Source organism: Ipomoea nil, unplaced genomic scaffold (genome assembly GCF_001879475.1).
Source record: "Ipomoea nil cultivar Tokyo-kokei standard unplaced genomic scaffold, Asagao_1.1 scaffold1376, whole genome shotgun sequence".
NCBI classification, from domain to species: domain Eukaryota; kingdom Viridiplantae; phylum Streptophyta; class Magnoliopsida; order Solanales; family Convolvulaceae; genus Ipomoea; species Ipomoea nil.
The window spans coordinates 120,720-136,673 of record NW_017617804.1 but is presented as its reverse complement, the minus strand read 5'-3'; the positions used below and the strand labels follow the sequence as shown (position 1 = coordinate 136,673).

The window sequence follows — 15,954 nt, the reverse complement described above, 5'->3', positions numbered from 1 at the left end:
CTGAAAAAATTCCTGATGATCAAGAACCCAAGTCTGTTCTCGGTTCTACTCAAGACCACCATCCACAAGAACCTACTTTGGCAGATCAACTCCTTCGAGAGCTGACACAAGAACCTGCTAATGTAGACATGGAGGCCAGTCGCTTAAGTCTTCCACAAGAACCTGAGTCACCAGAAAAGAAGAAAGAGGCGACTGATGCTCTGATATCTGTGCCTTGTTTGCCACAAGAACCTACCAATACAGAGCAGGTAATTCTGACACAAGAACCTGTGTTAGTAGACGAGGCAGCCGGTCGTGCAAGTAGCTTCTCTGAATATACCAAAACCTTCAGCTCCAGCTCCTGAAGTAAAGGTTTCTCGCCGTTCACTAGATCAGTTGCTTAGAGAATCCATTGAAAGGGATTACACACGAGTTCTGCAGTGGCAAAAGTGGCGCACTGCTCCTCTACGGACCTTTCTTGAAACTTTTGAAGCAATGCAGGATGAAGAAGACTTTGCACTTGCATGGATTGGCACTGAGGATGTTTCAAAAGCTCTTCGGATTGAAGAAATCAATCGCGTTCTCTCTTACAAAATGACAAATCGCACTCTCGGGAGAGATAACGCTCCAGTCTGCATCGAGCTCAACAAGCCACCCTTGGATCCAGTTTATGAAGAAGAAATGAAGCAACTTCGATATGCCATGTTGCTATCAAAGATCAAGACCTCCTTAGAGAAGGAACACCAAAATGATCCAAATTGTAATGTCAGTGGCACGAAAGATGAGCTTGGACAAGAGATTGAAGAAGACGAGAGTAATGAAGATGAAGATGAAGATGACAATGATGATGATGTTGACGATGCCGATGATGAGAATGATGATGATGATAATGATGACGATGACAATGATGATTAGTTGGGTAATGAAGGTGCTCAAGAAATCGAACCCGAAGACAGTCATACAATCTTGATCGGTCCTGATTATGACACCTACCCTCAAAGATCTCCCTTAAGAAAACTACCATCTGACAGTGAAGACTCGGAAGAAGCTTCAACTTCTCATCCCGAAGATCTATCTCGCGCTATTGTTCCGCATATCCAACCCATAGACGAGACTCCAATCAAGCACGGAAACGAAAGTATGCGTGAAAACAAATTGGAAGCTTCACCAATTCTTCTTAGCTCTACTAGTGGTGGAAAACGGGAAGCACCACCTCAAGATGATCACATGGACACATCACCAACAAACATTGAGGAAGAATCCCCCGCAGAGTCCCCACGGACTATCATGAACCTCATGAGAGGAACTGTTCATTCAGCTGAGACCATCCATAGGCAATATCTTGCTTTACGAGAAAAGGACACGAAAGTTATGGATGATCTATGCAAGAAGGTCGATTTTCTGATAGCAGCACAATCTAAACCTCGATCTCCACCTCCAGCACAGCCTCAACCGCAGCAACAAAGCCAATCAGATCACAAGCTCCTTGAGCGAATGACAAAGAAACTTTATGATCTCGAAGCTTCTCTGAACAAAGTTGCGCGACAACAGCACGAACTCAAACACTCTCATTTTGGACTCAAAGAGCGTATGGATTTGGCCTGTACAAAAATTGACACATATCAGGACAATTCGTACCAACTGGGCGAATATGCACTTCAAATTCTCGGGTATGCTCAGGATATCTTGCTTGCAATCAACAAGGTCTCCTCCATTCCTCCCACCACCTGTGCTGATGATGCCAAAAAGGGGGAAAAGAGAAATGATGACAAAGATAAGGATGATGATCAGCCGAGAGATAGCACGAAAGATCAAGCTCGTGAAGCACGACACTCTCCCTCTCGGACACCAAGAGACTATGACCAAAGGAACACGAATCCATCTCATCCACCTTCCAAATCTCGTGGTTACCACTCCTCAAAGTCAAGATATCATGGTCGATACCAATCCTCCAAACAAATCAAGCCGAGACAATCATTTGGTTCTGAAGCCAAATACATCTTCACAGGGCTGTCAAAGAGAGAACAGACGAATTTAAGGCAGAAACTTATGAGAGACAACAAAGTAACTATGGATGGCATAGGAAACTTTGTGGACTTTGTCCCATATGAAGAAGGCAGTGGCAAACGATTCGAGGGTTGCAATAATCCCATTTGGTTGAAAACAAAAGACAATTATACAAGACAAAATCACATGAGCACTCAAAATGAGAGAATCAAAAGAGCAAACAAAGAACTGTGGAGGAAGCACGATGAAGAAAGAAAGAGAAGAGAAGATGAAGCAATGGAAAGAGAAAGGATCAGGAACCTCATTGAAGACCTCTCTAATGTAACCAAAGACTCCCAACAAAATGTCATGCATAATGCAGCTTTCAAAGTGCACAAGGAATCAGGAAAGAGCTACCAAGAAGGCATGAATTCGTTTGAATTGATCTCGTGGTGGAAGTATGGTATTGTTGAAGGAAGCAACATTCGGGAAGCCTACAACAATTACACTGGTCTGAACATCAAAGGAGAACATGAAGAGCTTGTCAGGACTAATCCTATTAAAGTTTTCAGAGCAAAAATCAATGAGAAAATTGACTTCAATAGGATGCTAAAGCAACAAAAGGAAAGGAATGACCAAGAACTCAAGGAAGCTGAACAACAGAAATCAAAGCTTTTAGAAATCCTTATAAGAAGAGTATAGGTTTTGGCATCATCAAAAAGGGGGAAATTGTTAGGAACATTGTATTAGGATTTTGATGATACCAATGTAATGTAGAAAAGTAAACCCCTAACCATTAGCGTTTTTAATCGCTGCTTTCGTCCTAGACGAAAGTTGCCATAACTCCTCTGTAATTCGTGTTAAGCTAGACAAACACACGAAAATGAGTTATAACTAGATGTTAGGGTCTCCAAGGCGAAAGAAGACACGAGACATGAAGAATTGCAACGAGAATCAAGCAGGAGTTGTCAACAAGCACGAAAGGACAATGTTGGTGAAAGACGATCTTTATCAAGCATTACTTCTCCTCAACAACGACAAGAATGATTCACCTGTCTGATTTGACAACATCCTAAGACAATAAGGACTTCATCTTATGGGACACACTTTTCAAGAAGCATTAAATGAAGATGTACCATCTCTTGGAGCTAAAGGACAAAACCCCAATGCTTCCCATACCTACAACGGCTACATGGTACAACCTCATTAATGGAGCATTTAATGCATGAAGCTCCCCGGTCCTTGTCCACTGGTTAAAAGGTTCGAAAATTTCATCTCCCTCCAACGGATGGATTTTCACCACCTATATAAACTCACCTTCATCAACTAAGAAGGAGCTGGTTCATTATCACTCAACTTACTTACAAAAGCTCTTGAAAAGTCTACAATTTACTAAAAGCTTTTGTGAACCAGTTTTGAGGTGTTAAGTTACTTGAAGAATCTTTTGTCTTACACCTCAAGGAAGTCTTGGCAATTGTTTGAAGCAATCATATCTCAGAGTCAAGACCTCATCGTTGAAAAATTCAAGAAATCATTTTCTACCAATCTCAACTCAGGAGAAGAAGTTGATAGAGGCGGAGTAAACTCGAGGAGTTGAAAAACCTACGAAGGCTGTCCGGCTTAGTGATCAAGGAAGTCTTTGTGTATTTGTACTAAGAGTGATAGTGCAATCCTTCCAACAATTGTGGAAGAAGAGTGGAGTAGGCAACATTGGCTGAACCACTATAAAATCTCGTGTCCTCTCTATCTCTTTACTTACGCCCTTCTTTTTGCTCTCATATCATCCCTTTATTATCGTTACCGAAGATTTGTCTAAATTACGCAAACTCGTGCAAAGTATCTAAAACTAATCTATCTTATCCGCTGCGGCAAGACACCGAAAGGTGACGTTTAGGGCTTCTAACGAAAAGAGTCTATTCACCCCCCCCCCCCCTCCCTCTAGACTCTCATCTCATTCTATCGGGACCAACAATATTTCTACCATTGCTCTTTTCTTCTTTTTTGTTGTTCATGCCTCAAAAAAAACTTAGCTATTAAATTGGTAGTCTAGACAAAATAAACTTGTATATATATAATTATGATCATGAGTTTGTTTTTTTATTTCTGAATTGAAGAATATGTAGTAGAAAAAATAAGGGCAGGGAAAGCGACAGGAAATTTAAAAAGAAAAAAAAAATCCTTAACATTCTTGTTATTCTATTTTACTTTTGTGTTTTGGAAGCAAGAAGAAATGCTTCTCACATAATCCAGAAATGAGCATAAAGTGTGATTATATTCCTCAGTTAGTTCTTTTCCTTGCGGTGATTTGAAGCAAAGTCAATTAATTCTTCTACAAAGTTTTTAATTCCTATGTTATATAAGAGCTTCAGTGTCATGACCAGAACCGCTGCAAGTAAATCTTAATTATTATTTCCTTTTCAAAGAGCCAATTCTTCTCTTCTTATCTTACCTACGAGACATGGCAAACCAACCCTTTTCTCTATCAAGAACAATTATTTCACAACTACAAATGATTGATGTTGAGGAGAAGATCATCATAGAACAAGTTAAGGATACACATAATTCTAATGGTGGCATAGATGTTGATGCAGATTGTCTTCTCAAGTTTGTAGAGGACATTTTCAATTTAAATACGGTTTGTCAATTTACTTGCATTAAATTATATTTAAAATTATTTTCTTGGCAAATATATAAATTTAGTTACCATTGTATATATATGCACCTATAGTGAATGAAGTTTATCGTACAATCACCTAAATGGAGCGCATATATATAATACAAATCCATACTGTTATTATCAATGTCACCAAGTAAAATTTCATCAAATAATCATAGACCAAAGAGAGATTTCTTATATGTTTTTACTATACCTGCTTAGAAATAGTTCCATTCTTGTTTTCATTACACTAGCTTTGTGTTAATGGAGTATGAGTTTAGGTTCCTCGAGAAGCAATGCAAGACAGGTTACAGTTACAAGAACACATCCAGAAAGAGATTTCATTTGTTGTTTTACGACTCTCTTCCGTGGTATGGTATATATAAATCCTCCATTATATTCATCACACAATTTTATGAGTACAAATGATGACTTTTTTTCTTTTAAATTTGATTCTCATTTTTAGGTAGCCTTCACTTGTGTAAGCTATGATGATAGTCACTCAAGTGCGATTTATCTACTAAGTTTGTTGTCAAAGTATATGTGGCATGCTAAGGGAGTAATGTTACTCGCATGTTTTGCGATCATCGGAGGAAAATCTATAATTGCCTCACAATCATGTCATCGGAAAGGACTATCCTATAACATGGTTGCTCTAAGAAATAGTCTAAACTCAATGCTATCCCTTCACAATGAATTTTTTTTTAATGACTCAATAAGATCCATGTTTAATCTCACCAAGCTTATGGTTGAGCTTCGACATTCATCATCAATGTTTTTGGCGAACTACTGGATCGCAAGAAGTGTTGTTGCCTACGCTCACCTCCTTATTTTGGGCATCAAGTAAGACCACTTGATTTAACTTTGTATAAAATAAATTAGAGTAAATACCAATTTTTGTCCCATGAGTATTAGCAAAATGACAGTTTTGGTCCACATGTTTAATTCCTACCCATTTTAATCCACAATTATTATTTTAGTAACAATTTTCATCCACAACTATTATTTTAGTACCAAAATTCATCACGCCGGTCACCCTTTTATTTAAGACATGCTGAAATATGAAATTATTAAGGGTATTTTCGTCCTTTTCAAATTAAGATCCCAATTTGAGCATGAATAATGGGATTTAAACCTTAAAATCAATTTCAATTCGCATTTCTCCTCCTCAAATTAAGGTAGGAGAACTATGAATTAGGATCGATCTTAGGGCTTAAATCATTTATTCATACTCAAATTGAGATCTTAAGTTGAAAAAGGATGAAAATATTCTTAAAAATTTTAGATTTCGACATGTCTTAAACAGAGGAGTGACAGACGTGATGAATTTTGGTACTAAAACAATAATCGTGGATGAAAATTGGTACTAAAATAATAGTCATGGATGAAAATCGGTAGGAATTAAACATGTGGACTAATATTGTCATTTTGCTAATACTTGTGAGACTTAAATTGGTATTTACTCAATTAAATTACATATATTCTACCTTAATCTAATTTTTCAATTATCATTATAAATAATTAGTTGTAATATCTCGTCTAAATACCTATAAATCATTAATACAATGGTTCTATTTGGCAGAGCTTATTTATGAGAACTTATAGCTTATTTTAAACTACTAATGAGCTATAAGTTTTGTTTGGTAATGTTCTCAAAATAAATTAGTAGCTTAAGATAAAGGCTTATTTTGAAACCCTCTCAGCTATTTTTCAGCTTTCAGTTACCTTTTCAACTATATTTGCCAAACATAGGCAATATATAGTAGAAAAATATTTCAAAGAATTAATTTACAGTGCACAAAAACGAGTGTAAATTGGGTTTAATTAAGAATTTGTAAATAAGTATAGTGTAGTATTGGAAATTTGTTTTAATATCTTATTGTAAGAATATTTTATCATTTCATCGATTTTATTGTAACTTTTCGCCCTATGATTAATGAATTAGTTCTTTTATTCCAAAATAAATAAATAAATAAATTAGCCATGCTCTTCTTCTTCAGGCCACAAAATCAGATAATTACGGAACTTTCCAATGTATCCACCAAAATCAAAGAGATTCTGGCTTCCAGCCTCCCACTACTAGGTTGGTTTAATATTTTATTTTAATATTTAGTTACGAAATGCTTAATGATTATAATTAATGTATAATTTCTAGTTCATATAAAGCTATTATTTTTTTAGAAGACATATAAAGCTATAATAAATTGACTTTAAATGTTAATCTTTGTTATGCGAACAAATAATCCTCAATTTTTCTAATTTGAATAATTAATTAAATCTAAAATTACAGTACTTGGTTTAAATAGATTTTACCAAAAATTATAGTTTAGCAATAGGATTAATTATAGTTTTGTGTATGTAGAGGCAAAAAGAGCGGAAGAAAAGTATCAAGCGTTGTTATATGCTTTTGGGAACTCTTCAAATATTTTGGAGGTTCTTAAATTAATATTCAAAGTTAAGAATAATGAAGAGAAACCAATTAGCTGTGGGGAGCGGGTATGTATAAGTGTTTGTTCTTACTTATCATATATGTGTGTGTGAAATACTACACCGTATCTCATTTGATGACCTCCAAATATGTTTTATATTAGACATATTTACGGCATTCAATGGGATTAGATCAGTTTGAAGGGGAGGAAGTGCTATTGCTAATATCATCCGGCAAACACTACCCCTATTATGCATATCAAGCAGATATAGGAGTATGGAAGATTTGGGTTCCAATTATAAATGATGGAGAGGAGCATATACAAATACCTAATGATCCCTTTCGCTGCTATCTTGTATTGGATCCACAAAAATGGATTGCACCAGAATTTGTGAGATTTCTTAAAGACAAGTGCTTCCCAACTTTTCAAGTTGGGAGTGATCCTATTGCCATTTCATTAGACAAACGAGGAAGATTGGTCCATTGTAATGCATTGCACATGATATTTATGTGGGGAAATCAACTATCTGAAATGGGAGTACTGAGATTAGGTGATGTGGTTCCTTCCTTAGAAAATGAGTTGAGGGAAAGGATTTCTGGTGCTGACCGTGCGATTGGTGATATTGACAAGCAAATACATGATTTTGCGGACGAGGTCCGCAAAAAGATCAATGATTGGGTGGACGACATTAATGTGAAGACAAAAAATTCGGTATGTCTATCTTATAATATAATTAAACACTTACTAGTATTATATATGTACATGTCTACCTTTATTGATTTAAAAATAAAAAATCACTAAAAAGTTTATACTCACAATAATATTTTTATTCATCAGTTTCGTTCCTATAATTGCACGCGTGAGAGAGAAGAAGCGCTATGGGATAAAGAATCTTGGAATCTTAAGCTTGTAGTAGGAAAGACTGACTCCTGGCATTCAAACAGAGGCTAAACGAGTGGGTAAGTAATGAATCATCATTTTCAATTCTAATTAATTAGTGGCAATTAATTATTGCTCTATTCAATATATATATATATATATATATATATATATATATATGTATGTATGTATTTTGTTTAAATGAACTTTCTATTAAACATTAATACAAAAAAAATTGATCCATGTATTTGTCTTTAAACAGATTGATGCTGAAAATTACATTTGTTTATGCGGAGGCAATAACATTAAACAAGTTCAAGAACTTACGCTTAAGGTACAAGAAGTTGGTTCCAAATTTCAAATGAATATAAAAATTGCATATGTTGGAAGAAGAAAAATGATTGAAGAGGTGATGAGAGAGTGTCATTTTGTATTTTGTCATTATTCATTGAAGTTCTTTAGGGCACGACTTTATAGCATGGCCTCATCTAGGATTCAATATTTAAGTAATGCTGGACTTGATGAAAGGAGTGATGAAATTTTGAAAGGACTCAAAAAATTATCAGCATATGTAGATGAAGGTACGACAACTGGAGCATGGGCTTTGTTAGGCAAAGGGGAAACAATAATTGCATGTGACCTGGGAGATAAAATGTTAGGAGTCTTGAATGAGTACGAGAAATGGGAGCACAATGCACGTGTCAATGGTTTTGAGCATACATTCAAGAGTTACTATGAGATGCTTAACAGTTCTTCTTCTTCTTCTTTCAATCAACACTGTTATTGTGCTCTCAATTACTCATCTAATTTGGACAAAATCCCAGAAATTATGTCCTGCCCTCAATGTAACCACAACATGCATAAATTTGTCACTTTTTCCTGTTGTCATGGCCCAACCAGTTATATATATTATAGACAGGATGAAGACTCAGCTTAGAAGACAACTAGATCGAATTTGTGTTCCAGGCCACTTGCACGTACACCTTATAATATGGTGGCTGTTAGAGTTCTTGTGGTAGTCTACATGCATGCATTATGTTTATACTTCTTGTACGTTCTTGGTTGTAATATTCGTTGAATATACATACAAATTTTTAATTGTTCACATTCTCATCGTCCCAGCTAGAACAATAGCATTAAAAGTGTATTAAATATGTAACATCAGCCTGCAAATGAAGCTCTACAGACATGACGACAATGATGAAGAAGAAGAATTAGGAATCAGCTCTGCACCCCAATCCTAAATAGGCAAATTAGAATTTCATCATTTTATGAACATTTCAGCAAACCCCGCCCTCGTGTAGTCGTGCATTTAAGAAAATTGTGGACTAAAAATAGATTAAATTTTTAAATCCAAAACTAAAAAATAAAATAAATCAAAATCTATAACTGAAAGTTATAATATTTCCTGCAAAGGGAATAGATATTCATCTTGCATCATGTTGTGCTAGCTAGCAATGCCAAGTGGCAACCCACGTCATCATCTAAGATTTTACCACACTTAAAAAATAATACCACCAATCATGCATGGGATAAGCATTGAAGAGGGTGTGGAGAGTTCACCAAAAAAAAAAAGAAGACTGATTATATTAAGAAGAGAGTAAATTAAAGAGGAAATTCCTTTTCCCATTCCACAATTAGTGTTAGTTGTGTACATTTGATTTTCACATACCATCATATCCTTCCCTTTTCAATTATTTTGTCAAAAGGAAATTGATGAAACCACATTTTCCTTGAGTTAAATCTTTTTTCTTTTACTCTGAAATAGATGGTAAAGTAGGTAAAATATAATTGTCATATCAATATTTGTTATAGTATTCTACATTTATTCGTTATAGTATTCTATATTTTTGTGGTATATTTTTCTATTAAATTTATGAGTATGATTAATTTGGATGCATACTCTTTAATTATTCTTGTTATTCACTGCTATATTACGATTTAATTTCTTGCTCGTTTGACTATGATTTCATTTGACTGGCAACTAGGGGGAACAATCTAGGAAGATATAGATACAAATTGAATTAATGGTATTTGTGTCGGCAAAGTATTCAAAAATCTTAATTAATGTAATTGAGCCTTGAATCCTAGGCATTTGTTATATGGTTGCCTACTTAGGCTATCAATTAGATTTAATTGGCGGCGTTTGTCACTCTTAAGTAATTTAGGTGAATTTGTTGAGTTTGTCTCATATATGGATTAGAAATTAGGTGAATTTTTTGAGTTTGTCTCATGGATTAGGAATATGAGTTCGTCTCATATTAAGAGTAGGAGTGAAACAGATAGGCCCATAGTACAGGGATTTGATGCCTATAAATATATTGGTTGTATTCTTAAGGGGTTGTGCCACCACTATCACCATCACTATCAATAAGAGTATTGTTTCACTCCTGTGGACGTAGGCACATTGCCGAACCACGTAAATCTTACTTTCTTTACCCTTTCTGCCATTATTATTGTTTCTTGTTCATGTTAATCTCAACAGAATTAGCAATTAATGTACATTTGCAGTTAACCTACGCCAACTATTATATATGACGAATATATATGTTTTGTGTCAATGATCAAATCAAATCAATTAGTTTTTTTTTTTTTTTTTTTTTTTTTTTTTTTTTGAGGAAATCAATTAGAGTTAATACTTGGGGTTGGAATGTTTCATTTGTATTATTAATTCTTGATACTAGTTTTCCTGTTGGTTTATTCTTGAATTTAAATTATAACATTTTTTATTTAAGTTTTAATTAAAATAATCAATATATTTAGTGAAACTTTACCTAAGAAATAGTAGTTAACTCATAACTCCCTGTAGGATTGACCTGAACTTGCCTTGTCTACATGTTAGTTTAGTTTTATTAATTGGTGTTAAACGACACACATTAATTCAAGGTTAGTTGCAACTGGAAATCTCAAGAATAGTTGCGTAGAGTAGATAGTCACTTTGGGGGTCATGGTGTGAGTGTCATCATGACTTCTAGAATCTGCGAGCTATGTTGAAAATTCATAGTGGAACTCACGACATGAGGTAGATCGTGACTACACACCTAGAAATCTGAAGGTAGAAATGTTCGTCAATTGGTCATCTAATGTAGATTGATTATAATGGAGAAATTTTTGGGGAGATTTTCTCTCTGGAAAAACCTCGGAGAGAGAGTGGAAAATCAAAAGTTCCCTAAAAAAGCAAGCGTCTAGGCATATTTATAGTATCAAATTCGCACCAAAATGAACAAATCTTAACTTTCTGTGTACGTGGTCACGGTCTATCTCACGCTGTGAGTTCTACCATGAGTTTTCATCATAGCTCACAGGTTCCAGAGGTCACAGTGGTCCTCACGCTGTGACCACGACTATGACGGCAAATTATTGTGTGGACCATGAATATCATGTACATTTTTAATGTGACATCCCATATTTTTCTAAAATAAAATATAGTCTCGATATTAAATATTTTTATTAAAAATATTTATATAGTTATTTATTTTGAAATGGGCTCGGGTCTATTTAGAATGAACTAGTATTTTATTACCCAAATGCCTTAAGCCCAAAATATATTTATATATTTTGTATGACCCTTGGTCAAAAAAGAGTTACCCAACCCAAATTGTGGTCTTGAACCTAAATCCAACCCAAGTCTAGCCTAGCCCATCTTCTAAATGTAGTAACCCTACTAAGTAAATAGTGTATATGTAGGTATATCTATATGAATATGCATATTCCATCCGCAGCCTTTCCCTTCTTCTTGCATTAGCAGCTGAACGCCCCTTTCGTCTCTCTTAACTCCTCCTTGGACCAAGCAGGCCTAGCAGCCATCTTTGTCATTCCTCTTTCCTCCGTGATGGTCAACGGCGGGTTGTGAAGCGGCATAGAGTAGCGGCGGTGAAGTCCGGCAGTGGGTTCGACGGTCGTCGTCAGCAAGTAGAACAGAGGGGAGGTTACGGCGACGGTTGATGGAGTGGCAAGAAGGTGGTGGTGGGTTGTGAACCGTCGGCAACAGCTTCTTCTTCGGTGAGCTTGGAGGGTTCCGGCAGTGCAGCGTAGCGGTTCCTCGACGATCGAAGGTAGCAGTTCTCACCGGCGAACCAGTCTTCGTCCGACGGTGGCGACGGAGCTCGGCAGCGGCGTTTCTCCTCCGTCTCCGGCGAGGTAGTAGTTCCGGCAACGTGGGGAACGTGGCTGCCTCGGGTGTGTACCTGCGGGCGTAACCACAGGTGGAGGCCCACCCGTGGGGTACATTGTTGGCGTTGTGCGGGGATTTGTTCCCCTTGATTTTTTCTTCCCGGTATTGATGTTTTGACATCCCGTTGTTGATTTATTGGGCTCTTTGTGAGTCTTCTTGACGTTTCGTGTGTCTAGAACGGTGTGTTAAGAATCCATGTAGGATTTGGTGTCTTGAATCGTGCTAAGGGTCCAACTTTGTGATTCGTTGGGCTAATGTGAGTCTTGAACGTTCTTTGGAACTAATTTTGGTTTACCCGTTTGATAAGCTGATAAACATTATTTTTAGTGCTATTTTTAAATAATATTTTTATAGTTAATTGCAAAAGTAATTAATTTTATATCTAATTTTATTTATTATTATTATATTTAGCTTTATTAATATTGTTTAATTTTGTTGTTGTTTTTGTAAATTAAATTAATTTTATTAATAAGATTTGTCAGTCCAATAATTTCTTAATCCAATTTGATATTGATAATAATTCTAGTAGTATATATCGTCAGGGATTTTAATAAAGGTAGACTAATTCTATTTGGGTTTTAACTTCTAAGTGATTAAGATTGTAGACACATAAAATTTGAAGCCGGCAAGTGGACCGATTAAGTCATTTCCGAGCCCAATTTCGGGGTTGATCATTAGTCCAATTTAATTAATTGCGCTATGATAATTAAATTAATTTAATTAGTCCAAGTAAATTTGTTTTGGGCTATTGAATTAATTACTTAATTGGTCCAAGCCCATTTCATAATTGAATTATACTTATAATTATAATTTAAATATAATATGATTTTATTATATTTGAATTAGATAATTATAATTTAATTTGAATTTGAATTAGATGATAGAATAATGAACTTAGGCTTGATTTTGGCAAGGTTCATTTTAGTGGATAATTAATTAATTTAATTAAATAAATATTAGTGGAGTTTGTTGAGGGATTTTAGTTACAAACTTCACTATAAATAGAGCATCAATTTCATTCTTTAAATCACACCTTAAATACATTGAAAACAACTTGAAGACTTGAGAGCTTGAAGGCATTGAAGAACGCTTGACAACTTGAAGGCTTGAAGGCATTGAAGAACAATTGAAGACTGGAGGAGTTGAGAGCAGTCGAAAAACTTGAAGGTTTGAAGATTTGAGAGCTATTTCGAAGGCATTTGAAGATCTTGAAGAATTAAAGGCATTGAGGGCGTTTTTTTTTTTTTTTTTTTTTTTTTTTTTTTTTGCAGGTTTTAAAGATCTTGAAGCAACTTAAAGCCATTTTGTAGGTACTTTGAAGATGTTGAAGCCCTTTGAAGGCAACTTGAAGCCATTGCAGGCACTTTAATTTGATGTTTTGCAGAGTTCATTGCTTCAAAATTTGACGTTTGCTGTTGAAGATCACGCCGTTTGAATCCCGGAAGCTACACCATTTGAATCCCGAAGGCACGCGCCATTTGAATCCCGGAGGCTATGCTATTTGAATCCCGGAGGCTATGCTATTTGAATCCCGGAGGCACTTCAATAGATAGCATTAGGGAAGAATCAGAGGACTACACGGAGATTTTGTACCTGCACATTGAATTATACACACGCTGTACACAGATTTTGTGAATATATACAAAGATTACTTTTTTTTGTGTTTACAGATTTTGGCACGCCCAGTTGGACCACTCTGCCTCTCATCTCTTCACTATCGATCTACATCAGCAAGAAATCTCACAACTCTACTTCATCAACAACTGGTTCTGTAGCTAACCGAGAAATCGAAGCACCATTAACCAGGAGCCGTGCAAGGAGCTTAGGAATGCGACCGCTAGAGCCTGAGTCAATTGTTCGACGTATGATTCAAAGACTCCAAATGGCCCCTACCGTCCCGAGGAAGTTTATTTATGTTGCAGGTCCACTATTTTCGAAAGGAGCAACCGATAGCGGGAGGCTAGCTTCTTCGAAAGGAGCAGCTGGCAGCGGGATGCCGACATCTTCGAAAGAAGCGGCGAATAGCGAGAAGTCATCTACCTCAGAAGGAGCGGCTAATAGCAAGAAGTCGACTACCCCAAAAGGAGCAGCTGGTAGCGAGAGTCCAACAACTCCGAAAGAAGCAGCCAATAGCGGGAATCCAACATCTTTGAAATGAGCTGATGATAGTAGGAGTCCAACATCCCCAAAAGGAAACGCTAACACCGAAGGCTCGTCACCGGCATCGCCGTCGTCCAACATGTGGAAGGTCGCGCCAGAATGGTCACGCATCTATACAGGCATGCCGGCTATGACAACAAGCGTGACAACTATAGAGGACCAGCTTGCAAGCATCACTAAGGCGCTTGAAGGGATCACCACCCTCCTTCAAAACCAAGAAAAGAGAATCAACCACTTAGCTGAAAAGGTCGGGAGCACAATGAATGGCGAAACTAGTCGGACTCTTGGGAAACAACCTGATGTTCAAGGAGAAGATGCCTCGCACTCACCAACTTGCATTGGGCGAACTACAGTGCACGAGGAATCAACTTCGCACATACTAAGTTCGGGCATGAGCATTCCAGTCACCGGGGGCATGATACCGGTAGATCGGCTTTACAAGTTCATCATGGGAGCTATCAAAGGAAAGCTTGAGGGGGGACAACCTTCATACACTTACACCAAGCCTTACACCCAAAGGATAGAGGATTTGAAGATGCTTGTTGGCTATCAACCTCCAACATTTCAACAATTCGATGGGAAAGGCAATCCAAGACAATACATCGCCCACTTCGTGGAAACATGCAACGACACTGGGACGTATGGAGATCTTCTTGTAAGGCAGTTTGTCTGCTCTTTGAAGGGTACTGCCTTCAATTGGTACACTGACTTGGAGCCTAGCTACATTGATAGCTGGCATGACATGGAGCACGAGTTCTTTACCCGCTTCTACAGCAACAGAAGAACCGTCAGCTTTTTAGAACTCACCTCCACTCAGCAAAGGAATGGTGAAAGCTCGACCGCTTACATTGAAAGATGGAGGGAGTTATGCTTGAATTGCAAGGAAAAGATATCACAGAGCTCCACGATTGAAATGTGCATCCAAGGCATGCAGTTCGAGCTCTCCTACATCCTCCAAGGGCTCAAGCCTAAGACTTTTGAGGAATTATCTAGTCGCGCCCACGATATGGAGTTAAGCATAATAGCTAATGGTGGACAAAACATACACATTCAAAGCTTCTACAATGGGGGCAAGAGTCATGATGACGTTGAAAATGGCGGCAATGCCTTTAAGAAATATGAAAGCATGGATGCTATGCATGTGAATATTCAACCAGCTAGACTATTCACTGAAGCTACCGGTGAGTCTAAGGATGCTTCTAGATCATCACAGGGTAGTAGAAGGCTTTCTTTCAGGTAAAGACAAAACAAGAAGTATCCATTCTCGGATTCTGATGTCCCACATATGTTTGATGAGCTATTAAAACACAATCTCGTTGATTTTCCAGAAATGAGGCGACCACACGAGGCATCAATGGTGGATGATCCGAGTTATTGCAAGTATCACAAACTTGTCGGACATCCAATTCAAAATTGCTTTGTCTTTAAGGATAAAGTAATGGAGTTAGCTCGAGATAGGAGAATTGAACTTGCAGTTGCCACAGTAAGCGCTAATCAAGTTTCCATCTCATGCGGTAAATCTACTTCGCTACCCATTGAGAGGAACAATGTGAAGATGAAAGGGAAACGACACAAGTGTATATTCCCTCTTAACATCAAGTCTTGTGATACCAAACCCGAGTATGGTACTCGACTTGGTATTAAGTGTAACACCCCCGATTTTCATGCCATTTTAAACTTAATTATGCAAG

General features: G+C 37.0%; 1 protein-coding gene across 1 annotated transcript; it reads left to right on the top strand.

Annotated features, from left to right (window-relative positions):
* Nucleotides 1-4,232: 4,232 nt before the first annotated feature.
* Nucleotides 4,233-9,036, top strand: LOC109186032. Its single transcript, XM_019335946.1, has 8 exons — nucleotides 4,233-4,600; nucleotides 4,903-4,992; nucleotides 5,088-5,464; nucleotides 6,622-6,704; nucleotides 6,984-7,117; nucleotides 7,213-7,761; nucleotides 7,888-8,009; nucleotides 8,192-9,036. The coding sequence occupies exons 1-7, from the start codon at nucleotides 4,424-4,426 to the stop codon at nucleotides 7,999-8,001; spliced, it is 1,524 nt and encodes a 507-aa protein (XP_019191491.1). The 5' UTR covers nucleotides 4,233-4,423; the 3' UTR covers nucleotides 8,002-8,009; nucleotides 8,192-9,036.
* The last annotated feature ends 6,918 nt before the right edge of the window (nucleotides 9,037-15,954 follow it).